We start from the raw sequence: 24,877 nt of genomic DNA, 5'->3' as shown, positions 1-24,877 counted from the left end.
CTATCACATAAGGGTGAAGTACTTCTGTAGGAAATGGTTAAACATTAATCCACATTAAACATGTACTTTTACTAAAGTAAATATTTAGATTTGCAAATCTTTTACTTTTATTTCGAGTAATGTTTTATAGTAGCACTACTGTTAGATCATTTTTGGAAAATCTACCCGGCTCTGGTGTTTAGTCACGTGACAGACTCCGGGTTTTGAACCCCCACCTCCATATGCTCCCCGCTTCAGACGGAACTTCCCCTCTCATTCTAATCCCGGCCGTTGATGAAGGATTACAGCAGAGAGCTCCCTCCTGCTGATTATGTGCTGTTGTGACCCTGGGTTTGTGCGCGCGCGCCACAGCGGCGCGCGAGGACAGCTTCCAAGCATTTGAATAGCAGTTTCTGCGTGTCATGCAAATGCGGCTTCGCTCTCCATTCAGCGCACGCGGAAAGTGAAGCGGAGCGACTTCAAACTTGTTTTAATTTATTTATTTGTTTGTTTTTATTCCTGGAATTTTAATTTACCTTTGTTTTTATTTGAAGGGGGGAATGTGATTAAAGAAAATCAAAGAGGGGGGAAAAACGCGCTCGGTGGGTGGGTGCAGCCCCTCTGGGTGCAAGCAAAGGAAGACGTCAGCTGAGCTGCTCAGGTTCCTCTTTAGCGGGGAAACGCGCACCACGCACACTTCCTCCTCTGAGAGCACTTCACCGCGCCTGTCCGTCCGTCCGCACCTTCATCCTGAGCGGGCCCGGGGAAATGATGGAAGCCCCGAAACAGACGTGAGGAATACGGACCCCCGCAGTCGCCATCCCCCCCGAAGTAAATTCCGAGGAGACGTTTCTGAAACTGCGCAAGTGCGGTGAGTGCCCTCTTTACTACCGAGTTTGCTGCTCTGAAACAACTGTCAAACAGGCGAGACCCCAAACTTGCTAATATTTATATTTATTAACTGGTAAGTAAAACAAATGTAACATATTTGAAGGTTTTCTAAAGGGAAACACGAGTTTTACAAAGAGAGGATGCCCACCTCCGAAAGAGGAACCTGAGCTTTTTTTTCATGCAACATTCTGCAGAAGTTGTCCTGCACACAAATGATATGTAAAGAAGTGTGATGGGACGCTGTTTTATCTCACTGATGCGCATCGTTTTCTTCAACTGTTGCCTCTGTCAAGGGACGCATGATGGCTCACAGCTCCTCAGTGTTCAGAGAACCAGGCAGCTTTCAGCTCCACCTGGGCTTCAAAGTTTGGTGGCTGCAGCCTCAGAGCTGCTGAATGTTGCACCATGATGGTGACTCAAGCTTTCATGTTGCAGCTTCGTGTTTTCCAGAATGTCCTCAGTAGCTAAAGGGTCATTACATCCAAAAATGTCCAGATGACTCAATAGTGTAAAAGACACACTGCTCAGGTGGTTTGAGAACATCCACCTTCACTGAAAAGACCACAAGAATGACAAAAATGACTCATTGGGTACTAAACCACCGTATTTTTAACATGTCTTTTCACCCCACGTGTTTTTTAGGTCCTGTTTACAAATGCATTTCTTTTTTTTTTAATTACGACATTAAAGTCCTAAAGAAAAGAAAAAGCGCAAAGGTTGTCTGTTGATCATAGCCATGCCCAAAGGTGAAAGATGTGGAGGATTTTGTGAAGCTTTATTTCCGGATAGGTTTCAAAAATAAACAAATTCTGGACCTTTTGGCGGCTCAAAATGAAATTATTGTTAGTGTAGCCGGCTTTCCGGGGTTTGGTTTCGGTAGAGCAGAGTTTCGTATGTAAATGTTTGGGTGTAGAAGACCGCTACTTTATTTTCCTTTTCATTCACATACCCAGAAGTCCACTCGTCACCTTGCATCACATAACTGTCATGCACACAGGAAACACCAAAGGGGAATGTAAATAGTTTGTCCCTTCCTCCAGATGAGACGTCTCGTTTCAACATAAAACAACAAAAATCTGTTACATTATGAGAATGTTGAAAATGCCAAAAACTGGGCCTCAAGTCTGTGTGACGCCCAGTCACACAGACTCGGAGATCTTGTCTTTGGTGGATGAAGAAAGGATTGAAGTGGACACCTGCAGGGATACTGATGTCTTCATCAACGGGCTGCAGAGATCCTGCAAGTCGCCAATCAATAAATAAAACATTAATAACCCTTGTGCTATCCTAGGCACTAAAACATTGGAAGTTGGGTCATCTAGACCCACTTGTCAGTGCGCTGAACCTTTTTTCTTCAATGATTTGTGATCTTCACTGGTGTCCATGGATTACATGAAATCTTTCCACCTTTATCCACCTTTGTCATGGTAGGGAGAACACGTCAATGTAAGGGTGGGGTCATAGGATAGCACAAGGGTTACACCGTAGATCAAACAAATGAGCTTCCAAACATTTGGAACGTTAGTGAACATTCAGCTCACCTGTTCAACTGTCTGCTCTGCTGCTGCGCAGACTTCACTTGCTGCATTGTGTTTGCTCACTTCCACTTTAATCTCATACATTTACGAGAAAAAAGCTCATGCGTTTCCGAGAATAAAGTCCTAAATTAACGAGAAAAAAACACCAAAGTCTCTGTTTATCGCATCCATCCCCAAAGATGAAGTATGTGGAACGTTTTGTGAAGCTTGTGAAGCTCTTTTTCTATCCTTTAGCTGATTATGCAGTTAAACTGATTATAAACATTCCCTCACTACACCCCTCGAAAACTATGTAGTGCAGTACTATCCACTACCCTGGATCATAACACAATTCTGACAGATGCTAGTTCCCTTTTTAAATTTATTATAATACAAATATGACCCATTTGCCGAAAAATATATACTCTATATGAACCCACTCTGTTCTGATGAGGAAAACTTGGAATGTAAATACATTTTTCTCAAATGACAAATCGTTCAAACGCAATGCATTGTGGTCTATAACCCCTAGTTAAGTGAGCATTGATGAGTTTTTCGCAGAGACTTCTGGGAAATTTCCAGAATTTAGGAAATGACGATTTCGAACACATGGCAAACGCCAATTATAGTGCACTAAATGGGGAGTGGTGAGGAAATTTAGATAAAACAACGTCCCATCTAAGATTTGGGGCGTTAAAGGTTTAATTTAAGTTGGTTTATTGATGTTTGAAATTCTTCTTTTTTTTTCAACATTTAAGAAATCATGTTTGAAAAACAGTCACGTTTCACCTTTGTGAAGCCTAATCTAAAAATGTGGAGCATGAGAAAGTCTAAGAAATATTTAAACAGAGTCCGTTCCGTTGTAACAGAAAAGATGAAAATAATCTGCTGGTGTGTTTCTTTTCTCAAATAGCCTCATATCAGGCCATCTGAACTCAGTGATGTCACTGTGATAAGGGCTATCACTGATAAAGGACAATCAGGAAATTTGCTTAGAGGCGAAGCCACAAAAAATGAACACAGATATTTGTCGGCTCCAGACATGCAAAGAAGTCACATGTGCTTCGCATCTTTCCACTTTCCATACATTTACAGTAACGGTTCAGAAGGAAAGTCACTTTTTCAAGATTTTGTTCATCATTTCCTTGTCACCGAATACAGGTAACGCATGCCCTTTGAAGTACTGTAACTCTTTGACCATTTGCACGGTCAACGTAATTCCAACAAATTCTGAAGATGGAGAAAGCAACTATGTAAGAGTTAATAGTTTGCATTATCAGAAATTAACGCACGCTGTGGAAGCCTGAACACGTTAATGCTGATAAAGCACACTTCTAAGGCCATTAACCATGGTCACTTATAAAAGAAATAACTATTAAACCACTTTTTAGTACTTTATTCTTGTTATTTTTTTGGTTTGGAGCGCTTTAGTCACAAAAAGTGGAATATTTGTTGTGTGGTACCGATCTCGACTGCAGCGGCAAAGGAAAGCTATATATGCTGGTCGTCACGACAGGTTAAATAAAGCATCAGTTCAGAGAGAAAGTTCACCTCTTACTGTTTGTTTTTGTCCAGATGATGAAGATAAAGTTGGTTTTAAAGATACTAGCGCAGTGATACCGAACATTTAAGCTATGTGACCAGAACTTCTTTTTTAGGTGTGCAATATCCCTGTGCATTATCACTGTGCTTTACGCACACGCAGCAGCCAATCAGAATTCAGAATTCACCCGGACTATGGTATAAGTCCCGCTTAAGAATCCTTTGGAAGTATGTTAATTTCATAAACAGTCAAAGAATTTCAGCAGTTTAAAGAATGTGTGTTATTTCTGGTTACCGGATGTAACACCGGTTGTGTTAGCGCAAAGAATTAACTTCAGCATCAGAATCCGTTGGAATTGCGTTAATTTTGTAAACACTGTACTGCTGTGGAGTGTTACATTGCAGCACAAATAAATTATCCCATGCATCAGAATCAATGAGAATTACGTTAATTGCGTAAATACTTTAATAAAGTGTTGCATATCAGTGCAAAGAATTAGCTTCAGCGTCAGAATCCATTGGAATTTCATTGATGGTATAAACGGTCTAAAAGTTATGGTAATTAAAAGAGCTAAAGTTCCAGTGTTGATGGTTAAAACAGCTAAGAACTATGGAAAAATCCAGGTACAGTAAAACACGGCTAGGAGCCTAGGAGTACAGTGTTCTGTTGTTTTTTGTGAACGTGCCGTTCCATCACAGTTACATATAAGGCTTAGAGGCGGAGTGCTCACGCCTCAGCTGCACGGTTGGCAGTTTAATTCCTGACTACCCCCAGTCACAAGTCAAGGTGGTCTTGACACTCACAGCTAGTTTGCAGTGGTTAACGTTGAGTAGCGTCGCTGCTTCCTCGTGAGTGTTTGTGTGCAAATGGGGGGCGGAGGCCGTAAAAAAAAACGTTTTGACCACAAATTAGTTACAAAGTGCTTCACATGTCCTTTTGCAGCTTATTTCATGTCTGCAGCTGACAAAAATTCTTTATATTTTAAAATCAAAACGGGATTTTTGTGAATCAAAAGTCATTTTATTCAATTAGAAATGGATTTTCTGGCTGTTCTGTTTTGTGTTGATCAGACAACAGTTTTCACCTGGAGCTCACCACAGGAAAACTGTCTGAGCTCAAAGGTTCGTCTGAGCAACTTTTAATGGTCAGACTGTGTGGAATAAAGTTGGATTTAAACCTAAACGTGGTTAATCTAAGATTTGGGGCATATTAAGTTTAATTTAGATTGGTTTATTCATGTTTGTAATTCTTTTTATTGGAGAAATTTGGTTCATATTTAAAAAACAGTCACAAAGATAACTCCAACATGGACTTAACCATTGTAAGTTATGATGTTCCAAAAGCTAAAAATAACCATCTGAGAATCACAAATGTTCTGCTGAACAACTTTTAACGGTCAAATTATGTAGATTAAAATCTACATAGTTTTAATCTAATAATCTGGATGGTTAAGTAGCCAGATGTTATATCTCATGTTTCCTTTCTGTCTTGATGTGTCAGACATGGCAGATCTAAGAATAACCAACTGTGTTCTCTCAACTCATTTAACCGTTTTAACCATCATCTATAAAAACCACGAGCTTGTTGGTCTGGTTTATCTTTTATTTGTTTTTTCCTGTTTGTGACCTCCAGAACATCGAAACATTACCACCACCACCCCACCCCACCCCCTTGCATTGATTCCGTCGTGCCTCCGCAGGTGGTTTCTTCACCTGAGGCGATGCATTCATGGTCTGGCTGCTTCCCAGAATCCGGAAACTTTCCCATCCGTCTAAAAAGTTATTTGTAAAATCTGTCTCATGAGAGAACGTCTCCTCTGATTGGATGTTGGTTCATGCTTCTGCTGTTCGTAGTGACATCTCAGTATTTCTGCTAGTGGATTGATGACCTTTCCTTTGGATGTGATGCCTATTTGCATTGCACCTGGATTTTGCCTTTATGTTTATGGAGTGTTTGTGTTTTGTGGTGTTGTAGAGCAGGAAGTATTAGTTGTCGTCATGACAACTTTTCATCTCAGAAAAAAAACCCTTTAAGTTGTGAGCAAAGGTCTTTCTTTTTATTCTGGTATATTATATGTCCTTAACCCTTTAACACCAAAGCTACAGCTTCAGTTTTGACATTCTCCCGCCTTCAATAACACTTTGTAATACTTCTGTAATACTGTTTATGCAATAATTCTGCAGAGAAAAGCAGAATTATTGTCAAAGAGCGTGTGTTATCTAGCTGTTGCTGGTGACAGCTGAAGTGATAGAGGTGACATTCTATATGAAGAAGTGTCTGGTTGAAATGGTCTGACATTTCCAAAACAACACATCTTGATTTTCTCTTCTTCATCGTCTGTTCCTCTGAACGAAATCAGAAAAAATGGAATCAGCTTTTGCCCTTCGATGATGATGACTCTTCAGAATTATTGTCCAACAAGTAGACTTTTTAAAGGTTTGTTCATTAAACAAAGTCTACGCTCAGAGTGGCCTGACCTTTTTAATCTTTTAGAAGAAAGTTTTAGCTTTTGAGCTTACCAGCTCCATTAGATAAATGACATGACACACATTAATGGTCTCAACTCTAAAGTGTTTGAGTTGCAGTGTTAAAGGGGACCATATGTATTGGTTTGGACAATGTATTGATATTGATATGAATAAATGGCTTTTCTGTAAAGATCTTTCAGACTGTCAAGGGTTAAAGGGCCTAAATCATGTTAATATCAAATTTTTTTTAGCTTTTAAGTGTATTGTATTGTTCATTCCTCAATATAAACAACCCCAAGAGCAGTATTTTAATCCATTCATGGATTTCTGAGCATTCCTTTAAAACCCTACACTCTGTGCACCAGCCCCTCCCAATTCACGAAAACGAGCGGGTTCTCACATTGGGACATAGATAAGTGAGGAACCTCCCCTTCCAGGAGGAGTCTCCACTGGCTAACAAACACTTTCTAAGTGGAGCTAGCAGGGATCAGCAAAAACTTTTTTATTATACATGCACAATATGCACACCCATCTTTGCAAAAGTTTGGGCGTTGTTTGTTTTCATGGGAGAAACGCAGACAGGTTAACGTCATGAAAAGGGGCGACACCCACACGGAGCGAAAAGCGGTACCTCAGAGATCGAGTCGTCTTACCTCCAAGTAGGAAAATGAACTGCGAAAATAGCTCATGTTTCATAAAAAGTTAATTCAAGGGTAGTATATTATCGTATACAGTACAGACCAAAAGTCCCATTCAAATGAATGGGAAGGTCTGTCCAAACTTTTTGTGTGTACTGTATATGGATTATGGATATAGTTTACTCTCAAAGACTTAAGAATTGCATGATGTAGACCCTTTAAGAAGCTTTCCTGTTTTTTTATTTGCTTTCTTTTACCAAAGTCTTAAACTGAACCAATCAAGTCATCTTGATTGGTTTATTCCAAGTCTTAACAAAAGAACATCTGAGTGACAGAAAAAGAGTGACGGACAAAACAGAACTGAAACTTTCAGAAGAACATTCTCAGAAATCCGTCCTCCATTTAAAATGTTGACGAGGCTTTAAAGTCGCAGCTTAAGCCCTTTTTTAAGTCTTTTTATAGAATCCAAAACAGAAAGCTCTGTGTAACAATTCTCACAGAAATAGCCCCGGGATGTTCTCCTTGTTTACTGCTTAACCTCCTGTTCCAGAGAACGAATGAGTTCCCACGCCCTTCCAAGTAATACAATTTTCACGATCCTTCCTGCAGAACCGATTGATTAAAACCTTGTTTCCACGTGTTCTGCTCTTTAAACTGGAAACACGAATGAAGCTCACGTTTTCTACTGAGTCAAAGTGAAGCTCCAGCATCGGACTAACCTCGTTTTTCAAACGATAGAACGTGACCTGGTCCTAGGAAACCTGCTTTGACAGACTTCCCTAGAAGGTCCAGAAAGGAGAGATGAAGGAAGTGAAATGGAACCACTTCCTGGGATTTCACATTCAAATGAAAGATTTTTCCTTTTTTAGGGCTTGACAAACGGCAAGAATGAACACCAGTTTCATTGAAAGCTCCATGCTTTCAGTGACGTCTGCTCACTGTCAACTCCGAGTACATGTTTATCGGGCTCTGGGATGGAGGCGCTCACAATAAACATGCAATAATCTGTGGACTGAAGAGAGATTTGATCCACCGTCTCCCTTGTGTCCTCTCCATCTGTGCAGCCTACATCTGCACACCACCGCAGCCCTGTCCCGGTACAGACGTTCTTTGTTCCTGCCTTCCTCCATTTATATGCATCCTCATTTACCTACCGGTACATAAAACACAACAACAGTTTGATGCAAAGGTTGGAAGAGCAAATTCCCTCGACGCTAAACACAAAGTGTCCTCTGTGGAGAAACCCTTTGAAACACACAAATGTTATTTATTTCTATCTTTTGTCTTTATTTTTTAAGAAAATATGTAGACTAAGCACCTGGAAAGCTTCCATGTGGACATGCAGCTTCAGGCGGAGGTTTGCGTTTAGTTTTCCCGTCCTGTTTTCTTTTCGTTTTCCACTTCAGTTTGATGTAATTCCCCATGCTAAGCAACAAGGAGCAACATCAAGGTGAACCAAATTTAGCGAAGCCCATTGAGACGACCGGTGTTGGGATTTTGGGCAGTACAAATAAAATTGAATTGAATTGAATTGGAGAGAAAGGCGGATTCGCCTCAGCTGGTCGCAGTCAGAGAAAACTGGAACGAGACAAACGTGAAAACACCGGAAAAGTCTGTTTTCTTTCTAAAAGACATGGTATAACATGATACCATCCACATCACCTTAGATGGTACCATTATTATTTTGATGATCATCAGGCATCGTTTCATTATCCTTAAGGTTTCAGGAACCGTTGCATGTGGCTTACGCTTGATGTGAGAAGAAAAGCACACAGATACTATGATAATACTGAAGATGTGTAACCCTTCATCACCAGAGCTTTAGCTCTAGTGATGACGTTCTTTGAATTACCGTTACGCTTCGACCTTTTGCGCAATTAACATAATTCCAATAGAAGTGAATCAAAGCGTTTATGTACAACACTTCACGCTACTATAGTGTTTACGCAATCAACATAAAATGACTGCTTCTGATGTGGAAAAAAGCATCCTCTGCAAATATGTCACACTTTAGTACTTTAAGGTGTTTACACAAATGATGCACTGTATACCGATGGATTCTGACGCCAAAAAAAAGCAGCTTTGGGCAAAACGCGACGCTTTACGGCAGTAAATTAATGTGAATCAAAATGAGCATTACTTTTTGTTTTTTAGCCTTTTTTTGATTAAAATAATTTTATAAAAAATTTTCTGCTGTTTGTTGTCTTCATATTTACCAACATTTTTTGTTTTACCTTTTTTTTAGGAAGTGAGGTGTTGTCTTCCTGCTGAGGCTCTGCTGTTTCCAACAGTGTAAGGATGACCACTTTAACTGATTAAAGCACAGTTCTACCTTTAATTTTGAGTAATAAAAGTTCATAAACTTAAACCAATCCATGATCTTTATTGTTTTCTTGGATCAGTTACTTTTAATTTTTTTCAGTTTGTTCTAGCTGACAAATAGAGAAATCAAGTAACTATTTCTTTACAAAAAAAACAAATATTTTTACTAAGAATTGTAAAGTTATTCCTTGATGTTTAGACAAAAATAACAACCTTTAGTCAACAAAACCTTTTTGTATGAAATTTAATTTCTTATTACATGGATGTTACCTTGTGGCTATTTTAATTCAAATTTCTGCATCAAACTAGTTTTTATTTGAAAATGTCACTTTTATGAAAGTTTTTAACTATTAGTTCCTGCTGTGATGGAGTTAGAGAAGTCCAATTCGACGAAATGGAAACCCCTTTTGGTTCATTAGAGACTTCTGTGAGCTTCTGTGTCGGATGATTGTCTCAGGCTGCTCTCACTTCTGGTTTCTTCTCCTTTCTGACTTCCCTGCAGACGGCATCATGGGCTGCATCGGCTCAAAGAAGGGGCAGGAGATTCCCATGAAGGAGAACGCCAGCGACGAGCAGAGCCAAGTACCTTCCGGACACTATGTCAAAGACCCCACCTCCGGCAAAAAAACTGTGTGTCATGATGCTGTGTCACCACCCCCAAAAATTGCCTCTTTTTCTCACTCAGTTGAAACACGCAGAGCTGCCTGCAGAAAAATAAGTCAGAAAGAGCGACAAATGCAACAACAACAAAAGTGTTGCTAAATTTAAAATTGAGGGAAGATGGGTTTCAATACACCGAATGATTTGTTGCAGGTTTGCATACAGGCCAGACTTTGTTCTGTGGCATGACTGAAGTAACTGATCTGAGTGTGTGTGGTTCTTCTGGCCACTGCTTCCTGTGTTCTGACAGTAACATCTTTGATAACCTCAGTGAAGAAAGAGGAAGTGACAGAGGCTGAACCAGACCATTCTGGCACGGTTGTGCATTCAAACAGCAATTTGATGCTTGGGTTAGAAACACATACGGTGTTATCTTACAGATGTCTGCGATTGCAGACACTTGACTGTTCTCCAAATACTTCCGGGTAGTTTGTCGTGGTTACAGAAAAAAACGCCTTCAGGTCAGAAACTAATCTGGAACTTTTTAAACAAACTAGATGGCAACATGTTGAGACAACCTCAGGCAGTAATATAAGGCTATATTTGACATAACAGAGTTCTTTATTTTTAAATGCTAGTATCTCCACATTACCACATTACAGACATCATACCGTGTGTCCTGAACCCCAGGACTGAAAAACTGTCAGGCTTTTTCGACAGAGTTGTTGGTTCTACATCACCTAAAATGCGAATTGTTGATTTATGTTTTCCAGCTACATGGGAATTACACTTTTTTTTTTGGAACGGTGGGAAGACTGAGTGCAATGATGATGATTGGGGGGGGTTCCAAACCGGCGCTGTTGGTTTTTGTAGTTTCATCATTGACCGTAATAGAGAACTGAACTGAGTGACCGCACCTCCCTCGCAATCTAAAAAGAAGGTACTTGCTGGCTCCAAGAAGGCTAAACCCCATAGACCTCTATAGAGAATAAACTATTACTATTACTATTACTGACCAATCAGATGACTCAATAAAAGTAGGTGGAGCCTGCTGCCCCCCTCATTCAACATTTAAAACGTTTGATTGACAGACTTTGTGAAGCTCACTTTTAAGTGAAAGGGATGTGGACTTCCAAAAAACTCACTCCTGATTGGTGAGATTGGTTTCCATATAAACTCAAACCGGCCCGAATCAATGAGTGCTGACTAACAAAATCTGGTTCCAACATATCGCTAAAAAGTGGCGACTGAATTGACTTCATTTGGTTTAAGCTGGAAGCACGTCATTTTCTATGGATGACGTCACACTCACTCGGTTCAGTTCCCAGATATGGTCCATGAGTTTCACATGGACATCCGTACTCTTCAGGATACCCCGTCACAGTTATCAGACACATTTTGGCCAAATGGGCACCAACATTGGGTCACGACTGTTGGATAAACGGCTAAGTTTTCTCAGTCAATCCCATCACTTAAGGCCAAAACCTGCCCCATTTTTAATACCTGTCCAACATATCTGTTACCATCTTTTATTAACCCTTTAACACTGGAGAAGTCGGCAGTAACACTTAATTAACACATGTTCTTTGACGTACCATATCTCTTCAACCAGTTATGCGATTAACGTAAATCAGCTGATTTACATCGATTCTGTAAATACTTCACTGCTGTAAGTTACGGTAGTCAAAAGAATGTCAACACTGGAGTTGAAGCTTCTGTGTTAGTGGGTAAAGGGGTTAGTAAATATCTAAGCCAGAGTTTGGACAGTTATCGGTTTTATTAACACAGGGCTGCATTTTTTATTTATTTTATTTTGCAGATTTGTCCTTTCTGAATTCATCTAATCTTTAAAATTAGCACCTAGGCCTACAAAGCCATAATCCCGAATAGAAAGGGAGGCCTTGTTTTTAGACTTTGGGATTAAGTAAGCACAAATCCAGTGGTTTTTACTAATGATAACCTCAGGACAAACCTCTGTCCGTCCCTCCCCCACAAGCAGCTGTTGTATCTGTGGGATGTTTCCAGGCAGTTTGGTCAACCGAGTGTGAAAGCGAAGCAAAACAAATGAAGTTGTGAAAGTTCGGGGTATTCCCTGCCCAATCAAACCAAGTCTCAAGGGCTGTTCTTGTGTAAAAGAATTAAAAAAAAATGTTTTCTTTTTAAATATTTGGGTTATTTTACGTATGACAAATTAAGTAATCTGCTTTACATTTAAAATCTTTCCAGATTTGTGCAGTTAGAAGTTAAATCCTTCAACGAGCAGCTCAATAGCGGAATTATTATAAAACTGAAGAGTTTTTACATCACTTTGAATCCTTTCTATCAGTCAACCTGTCTTTTCTTTCAACAGCCCAAACTCCCAGGACCAAATTCCTCAGAAGGTGAGTTTATGTCCACTTTCTTTGACAGACTCAACTAAAAATGAAGCAGCATTAACGGGGCTGTAATTACAAACTCTGACACGCGCAGCAGGTTTCAAAACCCTAAGAGGCAGAAAGGCCTCGTTTTTTAAGACTGAAAGAGGAAGGAGACTCAGAGTGTCGGTAAAGGGCGATAAGCCTCTCAGCACATCACACAGCAGACCCGTCCCAGTGCTATTATTATCAAACGCACGCGGAAGTCAGCCATGCGTTCAAAAACCAAGGCCAACCTACTGTGGGCGAGAAGCACTAACTTATCAAAGTAATAGGGTTCAATAGATACTCAGCTGGTGTCAAGATATTACTGCTGACAACATGCTTTTGTTCTTACTGCATATCTTGACCTGAGAGTGGAAAAAAATACATTTCCGTTTTGTTTATTTTTGACCGCTTTAGGGGAGAGTGTTGCCATCGCATTGTATGACTATGAAGCCATTCACGAGGGAGACCTGGGCTTCAAAAAGGGCGACAGGCTTAAAATTTTGGAAGAGTGAGTGGACCAAAGTTTCCAGGTTTTTCTTTCTTTATTTGCTGTATTTCTGAAGTCTTTCCTCTCTTTGTCCTTTTTAGATCAGGCGAATGGTGGAAAGCCAAGTCCATCAGCTCAGGCCAGGAAGGCTTCATCCCCAGCAATTATGTCGCAAAAGACACTCTAGAGACAGAGGAGTAAGTTCAAGATGTTTTCCTCTGGATGCACTGGTTTTTATGTTTTCAGGCACATTTTAATTAGATTTACAACAGAGTTAAACTTCAAGAAGCACAAAAGAAACAGCAGCCTGAGTGGAAAGTTATGACGTGAGAAACAAAAGAGAAGCTCGTGTGCTAACTAATCTGTTTCCTGTTTTTAAGTTGGTTTTTTAAAGGGGTAAGTCGGAAAGATGCTGAGAGGCAGTTGCTGGCCTCTGGGAACAAAACAGGCTCCTTCATGATCCGAGACAGCGAGACCACAAGAGGTGAGAGAGTTGGTTACAGAAGCTGTTTCGACTGTTTCCTGAATGTCATTCTGGGCTAATTCAGGAGAGAATTGGGTTAAACATTTACCAGAACCACCAGCCTGTTGGGATTATTGACATTGACACCAGTCAGGAAAACGCAGTTGAATGTGATTCGACTGTAGTAACGAAACTGTTTTTGTGGCCCTAATGTAAATGTTCGGAGCACACAGTAATGTGGGGCAGTACAAGACTGAAAAAAAGAAAACAGGAACTTCTCCTAACCCTATTGACACATGTATTCATTTTAGTGTCTTCATATCTGGTTAAAACATGTATTTATATTTTTTAACTGATAGTTTATTTAAACTTGTTGCAACAGAGCATAATACACAGTTGTCTCCATGGTTTCCACGATAGTCATCCTAAATACAGTACGTATTATCAAACAAGGTACACACAGGAAGTTGAATTACCACAATACTCTTTATCTAAAACAGGAAGAATGAAATCTAAACGCCAACATTTGACTAACTAGAGGTATTAATAGGAGGATGTCAGTAGTAAGGGTTTTTCTGACCCCATCTTAGGTTAAAGGTGTGCATTTGATGTCTTAGTTGGAAAGTTATTCTTTCGTTTTTAAAAAGTTCTCTTACTTTTTGTATTTAGGTATCCAGAGAGGATGTCTCTGTTTTCATCCATCTCATGTAATTCATTTTAAAACTGCTGTAAAGAGTACATGCCTCCCACCTCCTCCCACATCTCATCGGGTATGCCTCTGGCTGACTCCACCTCCCACCCTTGCTTAGCCCCAACAGGTCCATCATCAGACATTGACACAAAAATGTTATAGCCCTTTTATCCCCACCCTCTTTTTGATATTGTATTAACAGACTTTCAATTGGTGTGGGGTTTAATACTTTGTTCCACTCTTTGTGAGCGGTCAGAAAGGACCCGCATCTGCAGGTACCTGAAGAAGTCAGAGATGAGATACCCAAAATCAATTAACTAATGGATATATAAAAGTCCCTGGTTTGACTATTTTGTGAAGCCCTTATTTAAAGAAATAGGTGTGAAGGATTTATTATGCCTATGCTTGAAACAGCAGAAAGTTTTTTTGGGTAGCTTAAACGATGTTCTAACTTTTTTCCAAATACTAAGAGTGTTTTTAGTCCACAATGAAACTGAGGTATCTACTTGTGAACACACACTTCTACATATAGAAGTTTGTACACACACTTGTATTTGTAGAGGACACAATTCTACAAATACAAGTGTGTACAGTGGTTCTGAGCACATTGTTTGCTCAATAGTCAGCCATCGTGCTTGGGTGTCACTTTTCATCCATGAGATTATTGGTTTCAGTTGTGCAGAGTCCCACCGTATGACGTGGGATGTTTCCGGTGATTTGTTAATATCTAAGTAATTTCTGAGTTCTGTTTTAATGACAGTAATGAAGTCTTTATCATTAAAAAAGGTGCATTCAGTCTCCACTGTCTATAGGTTGGTGTAATGCCTATATCCCACTTGAGCACAATAGGGGCGTGATCTGAGATTGTGATAGGCATTACTGTTTTTTTGTCAATTCTATGTATTTCAGCTTTATGGGTAAAAAAATAGTAAATTAGTGAGTATGAATTATGGCTGTTCTCTTTTGGAAATTTATATGATCCACCGAACCAGTCTCTCAAGACAGAGATTTAACGGTTTTAGCCATTTGGATAAAGGACATGTAGAAATAGAATGCCTGTCCAGTTGTGATATGTTCATGTTAGTCGCTCTGCACACACAGAAGAATATCACCTAAAAAAAACTATCTGTCTCTGGAACCACAGGAAGCTACTCCCTTTCAGTGAGAGACCACGATCCCCAAGCCGGTGACACAGTTAAACATTATAAGATCAGAACGCTGGACAATGGAGGGTTCTACATCTCACCCCGCATCACATTTAGAACCCTGCAAGAACTGGTCAGCCATTACAAGAGTAAGTGATAATCAAATGTGTCTTCTTTGTTTTTATTGCTCTTTTGTGTTAGACTATTCTCCTTAATTTAGTTAACCCTCTAAATAATGATAACAATAATTAGGACTTTTTAAGTTATTTTGTAATATCATGCTATAATGATTGAGTGTAGCTGGTTAGGACAGCCATGAGAAACGTGCTTGATACAGAAACGCTCCCTGATGGCAAAGTCAGAAACATTAAGCTAATTATAGTAATAATTAAAAAGTTGGTAACAGTTGGTAGTCTGTGCTTTATCCTATTTGTTTACCATTCAGAAGAAGCCTGTATGGTGGCCCTGAACTCCAAATCAAATCAACAAATCACTCAACGCAAAAACATATTAAAGGTCACAGCGACAATTAAAAAGGCGAAATAAATATTTGAAAAATTTACATCTTAGAAATCAAAACAAAATTCTAGAAACCAAAAATTAATTTAAAAAAAAAAGATAAATTTAAGCAAAGAAACAAAACAGAAAAAATTGTTTTGGGAAACAAAAGTAACTTCCAGAAATCAAAATATAGTGTAAAAAATGAAACAAAACTAAGAAAGAAGAAAAAGTTAGGATGATTGGATGACGTTTGTCATTTATTTGTCATTGTGATATCTACTGACAGGATATTTCTTTAGGCTTCTGACCAAAGCCACTGCAAACGTTCAGTGATTGTTCCATCAGCTCTTTACCACAATTTGGGTAAAACCTTGGGTAAAAGTTTAATTTGATATATTCAATTTCAATATTCATTTTCCACCACAATTTATGAATAAATTCTTTAAAAACGTGATTTTCTGGATTTTTTGTCTTATTTTTTCTCAGTAATGAAAATTACAGCCCTCTCTCATCTTTTTAAGTAGGAGAATTTGTACAATTGGTAGCTGACTAAATACATTTTTTCCCCACTGTAAATAGTAAGTCAGAGAAATAATAGTAATAAAGCAACCTTGAAAAACAAAGATAGTTGCTAAATATATGGTTTACAGTTGAGGTGTGCATCTAAACCCCTCGCTGTTAAGGCTGTGAAATGGATAATTGTTTATTTGAAATTACCAACTTACCACTGAATTGTTGCTGATTTTCATGACATTTATGCTGATAAAATAATATTTACTTTTTTTATGTAAACAGAGCAAGGAGATGGCCTCTGTCAATCCCTGACCTCCCCATGTCTGAGCCCCAAACCTGAGAAGCCCTGGGAGAAAGATGCATGGGAAATCCCACGATCATCACTTAAACTGGAGAAAAAGCTTGGTGCTGGACAGTTTGGAGAAGTCTGGATGGGTGAGACTTGTGTGCTTTAAAACCAGAAATGCAGAGTCTACACCAGAGTAAGGAATATAGAAATGGCTCTTCTAACTGTAAACATTTGTTTGTTTTTAAGCCACTTATAATAAGCACACCAAGGTAGCAGTGAAAACCATGAAGCCTGGCAGCATGTCCGTGGAAGCCTTCATGATGGAAGCCAATCTGATGAAGAGACTGCAGCACGATAAACTGGTTCGACTTAACGCCGTGGTCACAAAGGAGGAGCCCATCTACATCATCACTGAATTCATGGAAAAAGGTACACAGTGTGTACAAGTGTTTTTGTGTTCTTGTTTTTGTTCAGTTGTGGGGTCTGAGACCCCAGGATACACTTCGCAGTGTGGGGGACCAAAAATGTAACAAACTGATTATTGCCCCCTAGTGTTTAGTTTGAATAGTTCATAATAATTACAATTTCATAATAGGATTTTACCATGATTTATTTCAGAGTGGATCTATTGAAAAAAAATACAGTATTTTCAATATGTCTTTCATCCATTCATTCATTTTTCTTTAATAATGTCTGTAAAAAAAATCTGGCAAAAAGTCCTTGTGACAGAATTTAAAACACTTGATGGAGTTTTGTATATGTGTTTTAGAGGTGATGGACACTTTGGTGACACAAGTTTAAAGTTCTTCTTTTCAAATAACAGTTTGCAAGTGGTTTGGCACTTTCACATATACTATACTTATACCATAGTTGTCTATTGCATCCTTATACTCAAAGAGCGGTTGTTTTAGGTAACTTGCTTGCATTTTTAAAACATATTCCAGTATTTAAGTTCTCGCTCCTAAAAAAAAAACAGAAAACCAAAAAATGAATGCCTGTCCAGTTGAATCTAACCTAAATAAGACAAAAAAAACAAAGAGAGAATGGAATAATGGATCTCAGTATCGGTTGTAATCTGTCTGTGTGTGTATGTTTTTTGCTTACAGGCAGTCTGCTGGACTTCTTGAAAAGTGATGAAGGGAACCGTGTTCAGCTTCCAAAGCTCATCGACTTCTCTGCTCAGGTGAGAAGCCTTCACTAAAAGTTAGATTTGCATTGAAAACAAGTTTTAGGTAAAGCCATGATTTTTATTTTCTTTATGTCGTTTTCTTTCATTTGAGAAAAAGTGAATGCTAATCCTTTGGTTGTGTCTTTGAGTTCTTGTCCTTTGGTCTTTTTGGACTTTTCATTCTAGACTAGAAGGTTGTGAGTTCAAAGCCACCTTTGATTCGTACCGAAGACTATAAATGGGACTCAATGGCCTCGTTTCCACTGAGCAGTACGGCCTGGTATTTTGAGTGTTTCCAGTAAAACAGACCGAACCGTACTATTTTTGGGCCCCTGTTGGATTTAGGTCCATAGAAAAATGGAATGGACTGGTTAGGTCATACGATGAAACCCGTTTATTGGCAGAAAGTCACTATGACAATGGAAAATGTCAAACTAGCCATAATCCAATGCAGACGTCTTCATTAAATCATTCTTAAAATTACCAAAAAATCTTGGCATTTATAGAACTTTAAATTTAGCACAGTTTTTTCTTTTAAAATAGCAATCAACTGGTCTTATTTCCTCTTTTCTAAAATTTTAGAATATTTGCAAAGATAAACCAACATGGACTTCTCTTTTACCCACCACTTTGATGAAGTCACCTGGATGCAAGACTATACAATTTTTTGTTGTTTTAATAAACTGCTCATAAAGTCCCATTAGCCCCATTGCTGTGGTCGGGAACCACTTGGTGTCTTAACCCCCCCCATCCAACCCATAATGCTGTCAAGCGGGGGGTCCCATTTTTAGAGCCTTTGGTATGACTTGGTAGTAGAATTGAAGTCACAACATTCCAATGTCAGGGCAGACACTCTACCACAAGGCCACTGAGCTGGTTACACTGCCTTCAAGTGTTTGACAGTGTTATTACAGAGCTTTAATGTATTAATCTGTAAAATGTTTTTCTTTAAAGCATTTTCCACAGGTTGTCATATTTTTGTAACACATTTAAACAAATTTATTTAGATTTAAGTTAATCACACTAGTAGCAGACACAGTGTTAACTAGATTTTTATTTTATTAGATATTGCTTATTATTTTAGGGTAATCTCTTGCTAATCAGTCAACGTTTAAACTTTCTGCCATGCTTAATAAATTCATTTTCAGGTTTTAAACAGACAAGGAACACAAAACTAAACTAGAAACTAATCTGATTTCTTGTTTGTCTTTAGATTGCAGAGGGAATGGCTTACATTGAGCAGAATAACTACATTCACAGAGACCTGCGAGCAGCCAACATTCTGGTCAACAAGGCTTTAGTTTGCAAGATTGCAGACTTTGGATTAGCTCGTATCATTGAGGATAACGAGTACACAGCTCGAGAAGGTATGAATCCTTTTCAAATGTCACCCATAAGGACTCAAATGTATGTGTTCAAGCAACAACATGCAAGAGCTGAAAATGTTTCTATTAAAAACTAGTAACTTTGTTGTGTTTTTAATGGGATAACTCTAATATCTGTAATGCCAACACATTTTTGATACAAGCAACTAGCAGAGATGAGCTTTTTAGAAACATCAATTGATTAACAGCTCTGTAGTAGTAGTGGGAATAAGTTAAATTCATAATAAGATGCTTTATCAAGATGTCAAGTAGGGGAAATTGAAAATAACTGTTTTAGAGTCTGCAGTCATCACTTTTGGAGTGAACTTGCTTTTTTCCTATTATCTATTTTTAGTTTTTAAGTGCATTTTACAGCCTTAATGTTTTTATTTGCAAACATTTTATTCGACATTTTTCTTTCAATGTTTAGAACTCCTTTCCTATAAAATATACATTAGATTTGCTCCATTAATGGTGGTTGTTGAACATACGGCAGCACTACATTGCAATTAATGTGTTATGGTTTTAGTTTCTTTGCTTTTATGTTTTGGTTCTCTTTTTGTTTTGTCATGTTTTGAGTTCATTTTCTGTTTTATTTTGAAACGTTCCTGTGTTGTGTTGTGTTTTCGAGTTTTAGTTTTGGTCCCCATCTGCCCTCATTGTTTCCACCTGTGTCTCGTTTGTCTGTATGTATTTAAGTCCTGTCTTTCCCTTCCTCCTCTGCTGGTCCATAGTTTTGCTGTCCCCTAGTTTTTGTGTCTTGTATTTCGAGTTTCAAGTTTACCAGCCTGCTGCAGTGGTATTTTGTTTTGTTTAGTTCAGTTTTAGTTATTAAAGATCCTGTTTCCTGGAACCTCCCCCCTCCTCCTCTCTGCGCCTGGGTACTCCCTCAACCCCCCTCCATAACATGACATAATGAAATAACTTCTAACTTAGTAAATTATTACCTCGTTTTTTTAGGTTTAATTTAATTCTACAACATGCTTTTTTCACATCTGTTACATACGTTTTCCTATATTTAATGAAGGGCAACAGATACATTTCAAATAGTCGTGGTTTCATGGAAATATGAAATTATACTGAGTGTCAAAAACACAGTAAAACTGACAACAACTAAAAACATCATGTGTCTATTCAATCTACTTCTATAACTAGGAGCCAAATTCCCCATCAAATGGACAGCACCAGAAGCCATTAACTACGGGTCTTTCACTATTAAATCTGATGTCTGGTCTTTCGGTATTCTGCTGACGGAGATCATCAGCTATGGACGCACTCCATACCCTGGTAAGAATGCAGAACATTTTAAGTCTACACTGTGGCTCTTCAAGCTCCTGAAATATTTAGACATAAACAGCAGCTGTGATGCTTAAGCCCAGAAGATGGTGAGAAAATTCAGCTATGTTTCTGCTGATCTCCAGGGATGACCAACCCAGAAGTGATCCGCTCCCTGGAGAAAGGCTACCGAATGCAGCGCTTGGAGAGCTGTCCTACCGAACTCTATGACATAATGTTGGATTGCTGGAAGAATAAAGCAGAGGAGCGCCCCACCTTTGACTACCTGCAGAGCATTCTGGAAGATTTCTTCACAGCCACTGAGAGCCAGTATCAGCAGCAGCCTTGAGTCGCATTACATTTGTTTCTTATGTGTTCTGTACGTATTACATACCCACTGAGCCTTTTCATTTATCCTTCTTTGTCTTTTCATACTCAAAAAAAAGAGTCTTATTACAACGTAGCTCAGTCATTTTCCATACATCCACGAATAAGCGATAACTAAAAAGTTCATGCTTTTAGACTTAAAATAAGTTAATTTTATCATCAAAACTATTTTTCTTTTTTTGTGTGTGGGGGGGGGGGTAAACCACTTGTCTGAAAAAAGTTAGATCATCAGCGAAGAAATCAACTTTTATTTGGCGTTGTAGAGCTGTTACAGGCGAATACGATTTGCACGGCCAGTTTCAATGTTAAGTCATTGTACAGACGCCGTCAGAGGTCCTGCGTTGCATTTGGAGTGTTGGTTGCAGCGGTCTGGTGGCAGCACGTTGCAGCAAAAATTCTGACGTGCGATATTTCCAGAGTTCAAACATCAAAACTTTCGCAAAGAATATGTGTCACATAAACCAATCAGAAACTTAGCTTTGACCCGTGACGCATTGATGGCGTGATCAGGGGGGTGTAGTCCAGAAGTGATCAATGTAGATTTTTTGGTCAGTGGAGATCATTACCTCTTCCTGTAAGGTTTGGAAATCCCTCCTCCACTTCCTTTTTTACCCCAGTTAAATCAGGCTTTGAAAAACCCTGTTTTTCCGACCGCTTTTAGCAATTTGGGTTGTTTGATATTTTCCGAAGCAGCTTAATGTAAATATGTTATCTTGAAAGAATTTTATAACGCCTTTTTTCAAATAATTGGGAATGGGCTTATAATTCCTGTCATTTATTCCAATGCATCGGCTTTAAAAAAAAACAACAGCTCACTTTTTTAGCTGCAGGCTACTTTGCATATTTAAACCTCGTGCACCTCTATTTCAACAGAAAAAGCATTGTCTTGCTATATCATCTACTTTTTGGAGGCTTGTTTAACATCAGTTTTTCACTTATAATAGATTTATTTGTCCTATTACAGTTTAGTTCAATTTCACCAATAACAGGAACGCATCGTTGGATCATAAAATGTCTGCATAGCAACCGTGCAAAGCTCGGATCCGTCTAGACGCATAATAAATCAAACTGTAGCGTCGTCTGTTAGAAGAAAACTGCATTATACAAACAGCATTTTGGTTTTCAAAAGTGGCTCTCTTAGTGTAAAAGATGTATTTTATAATGTAATAAACAAAATGAGTGTTGCAAGTCAGAAACTCATTTTTCTTGTCCCATCTGAAATGCCCTTAAAATTCCAACACTGCAAAGTAAAAACTGCTTTTTCAAACATAGAATAGTTTGAAGGCTCATATCATATGGATAGAAAGTCTTCTTTCTTTACAGGAAGGCTGTTTTTTTCTGTCTGCAAACCTTTTTATTTTATATATCAAACTGAGCTTATTTCCTCACAGTGCCTTCTTAATACAGTAGCCATAAAACCCTGTGTATGATCTGTTCACAAAGTCTTGCGGAAGTTTAGTGTTTTTCAATAAAACAATATATTTTTATTGCTGTGTAACTTATTTTTAAAAGATGCATAAATGTAACAAGTTGGAGAGGTACCGTACATATTTCAATGATATGGTGACTGGAGCAGCATTTTATTCCCAAGAGCTTTTTATATCTTTGTGTTAAAGGGTGCATGTGAATGACTAGTGATGGCTGCTTTTTCCTTTGCTGCAGCATCTGTGTCTTTCTCATATGTTGTTTGAATATTCATAATGGTTTTTGCACATTTAAACTATGTTTGGTGACAGAAAATCAGAGAAATTTAAAGGGAAGCTATGAGCCTGCAATAGAAATGATTTTGTGCTGGCATAAATTGACCCACTATTTATCAAAATCTGTGAAGCAAAGATCTAAGACGTTTGTGCTTTTCCTAAATTATTATGATTGAAAGAATTTGCAAAGTTCTGTATATAATCATAGGAATATGTTTATTTTTTTGTTCATTCTCTCTACCAATATGAATCTTTTTGCAGCATCTGCACCTGAAATGTTAAAATAAATAGTTTTTAAAAAGCAAATGTGTTATTAGTTTGTTTTCATTTATTGTTAGAATTGTGTTCATTCTTTTTTTTTTTTTTTTTTTTTTTTTTTTTTTTTTTTTTTTTTTTTTTTTTTTTTTTTTTTTTTTTTTTTTTTTAAAAAAAAAAAAAAAAAAAAAAAAAAAGAATTGTGTTCATTCTTAAAAGATCGTAATGAAGCTATTGGGAAGAGTAGTGGAAAGTTAGCTGAGGTTAGAAGGGAACATTTGGGGTATGGTGAGCAACAGTTTGCAAAGAAGAAGAACCAAAGATGCAAAATTTGCTTTGACCCTTGTGCTATTCTAGGCACTTTGACGTTGGGAGTTGGGTCATCTAGACCCACTAGACAGTGCGCTGAACCTTTTTTCTTCAATGATCTGTGATCTTCACTGGTGTCCATGGATTACATGAAATCCTCTTCACCTTTATCCACCTTTGTCATGGTAGGGAGAACAGGTCAATGGAAGGGTGGGGTCATCTAAGATAGCACAAGGGTTAAGGATGCATCTGCAGAAGAACAGTTAGGGTCAGAAGAGGTAAAGAAATGTTATGAAACAGAGAGGGGAGCTGTGGTTTGGACAAGGAAATCTGGAGTGACAGAGGAGAACGTTGGAGATCTTCAGGACATGTGAGAGCTGGAGGACAGTGCTGGGACAGAGGAGTTCAAGGCGGAGGTGAAACTGCACCAAGGATCAGCCTCTAGATTTTTGTGGCGATGGACAGACTGACAGATGAAGTTGGACAGGAATCTCTATGGACCAGGATATTTACAGATGACACTGATTTGTAGTGAGAACAGGTGGAGGAACAGCTGGAGAGGTGGAGGTTTACTCCAGAAAGGCGGGGAAGGGAGGTCAGCTGTAGCAAGACAGCATATATGAGTGTAAATGAGAGGAACTCAAGAGGAATGGTGAGGTTACAGGGAGCAGAGGTGAACAAAGTGGATGACATAAGGTTCTTAGGGTTAACAGTTCAGAGGAACGGTGAGGTGAAGAGGCAGGATGGAACGGGTGGAGGAAGGTTTCAGGTGCGATGTGTGACAAAAAGAGTAAAAGGAAAGGTGTAGAAGACTGTAGTGGGAGCAGCCACAGTCTCTATGGAGACAGCTCTCCCTCCTGGATCCTTGCAAAGAGACAGAGCTGGAGGCAGGACAGGTGAAGATGTTGAGGTTCTCTTTGGGAGTGACCAGGAATCCATCAGAGGAACAGATTGTGGAAGATGTTCTGGAAAGGAATGCAGGGAAAACAAATTGAGATGTTTTGAAAACATTGAGAGGATGAATAGTGATGATGACAGTAAAAAGATGCTGAAGTTTAAAGATGAAAGTGGAGGTTCTTCAATGCAGAGGGGGGGGGGGGGGGATGTGAGGATATTTGGTGAGCGAGAAGGAAGAGGAAGAGAGATGGAGGAAGATTATTCACTGTGGCGCCCTCTATAGGATGCAAAGAAAAACATTATTTAAGAACAGGAATGTTTCAGGGTAAGGTGTCTCAAGCTCAAAAAATAACAAGAAAGAAGAGTGTAGGAATTAGTGTTAAACAATAAATTGTTACGTATAATAACTGTTATTGTCTCACTACAAGTATCAATTAGGATTACCTTTAGTAACTCCATTTAAAACCTCACATTCTTTCCAACTCTTCCCATCATTTTCTGCAATTGCCCTATTTTTCCAGATTTTGTCTACAAAATCAAAAGGTGTTTTCATTTGAACAGTTTTCTTCAAAAGCTTTAAACTGTCTGTAAGGCACACAGACCAGTGACAATTAAAATAATATTGTTAAAGTAAGTTAAAAGAATCAATTCCTCCTAAATTAAATCAAGTAGCTATACAACAACAAAGGTATCATCGATAACCTGCACTTATATGCTGATGATACCATCTTGTACACTTCAGCACTTTCAGTTGAGCTTGCCATATCAAAGCTCCAATCAGCTTTTAATCAACTGCAGAACACCTTTTATCATTTAAAACTGGTTTTAAACTCTAATAAGACTAAATACATGCTATTCTCTATAAGCAAAGCCAAACTCCAAAACCTGCTCCCAATTACTACAAAAGAAGGACATTTAATTGAACTGGTCACAGAATACAAATACCTTGGTATTTTAATTGACCTAACTTTTAAACCACATATTCAGAAACTGGTTCACAGGCTGAAACTAAAATTACGCTTTTATTTCAGAATCAAATCATGTTTATCATTTGAAGCCCATGAGAAACTTGT

The 24,877-nt window shown here is 38.5% G+C and overlaps 1 protein-coding gene across 2 annotated transcripts; it reads left to right on the top strand.

Annotated features, from left to right (window-relative positions):
- The first annotated feature begins 555 nt into the window (after positions 1–555).
- hck (HCK proto-oncogene, Src family tyrosine kinase) lies at positions 556–22,649 on the top strand. Of its 2 annotated transcripts, none has more exons than XM_011476805.3 (14): positions 556–850; positions 9,282–9,328; positions 9,861–9,940; positions 12,309–12,339; positions 12,775–12,868; positions 12,949–13,044; positions 13,228–13,331; positions 15,146–15,295; positions 16,443–16,595; positions 16,696–16,878; positions 17,556–17,632; positions 18,831–18,984; positions 20,137–20,268; positions 20,403–22,649. In XM_011476805.3, the coding sequence occupies exons 3-14, from the start codon at positions 9,869–9,871 to the stop codon at positions 20,603–20,605; spliced, it is 1,449 nt and encodes a 482-aa protein (XP_011475107.1). In that variant the 5' UTR covers positions 556–850; positions 9,282–9,328; positions 9,861–9,868; the 3' UTR covers positions 20,606–22,649. The 2 variants fall into 2 exon arrangements, with proteins under 2 accessions (XP_011475107.1, XP_011475106.1); XM_011476804.3 differs by having other exon boundaries at positions 557–850; positions 9,861–9,988.
- The last annotated feature ends 2,228 nt before the right edge of the window (positions 22,650–24,877 follow it).

The sequence above is a fragment of the Oryzias latipes genome, chromosome 7, assembly GCF_002234675.1.
Source record: "Oryzias latipes chromosome 7, ASM223467v1".
Classification (NCBI taxonomy): domain Eukaryota; kingdom Metazoa; phylum Chordata; class Actinopteri; order Beloniformes; family Adrianichthyidae; genus Oryzias; species Oryzias latipes.
This window is presented reverse-complemented; position numbering and strand designations above follow the sequence as displayed.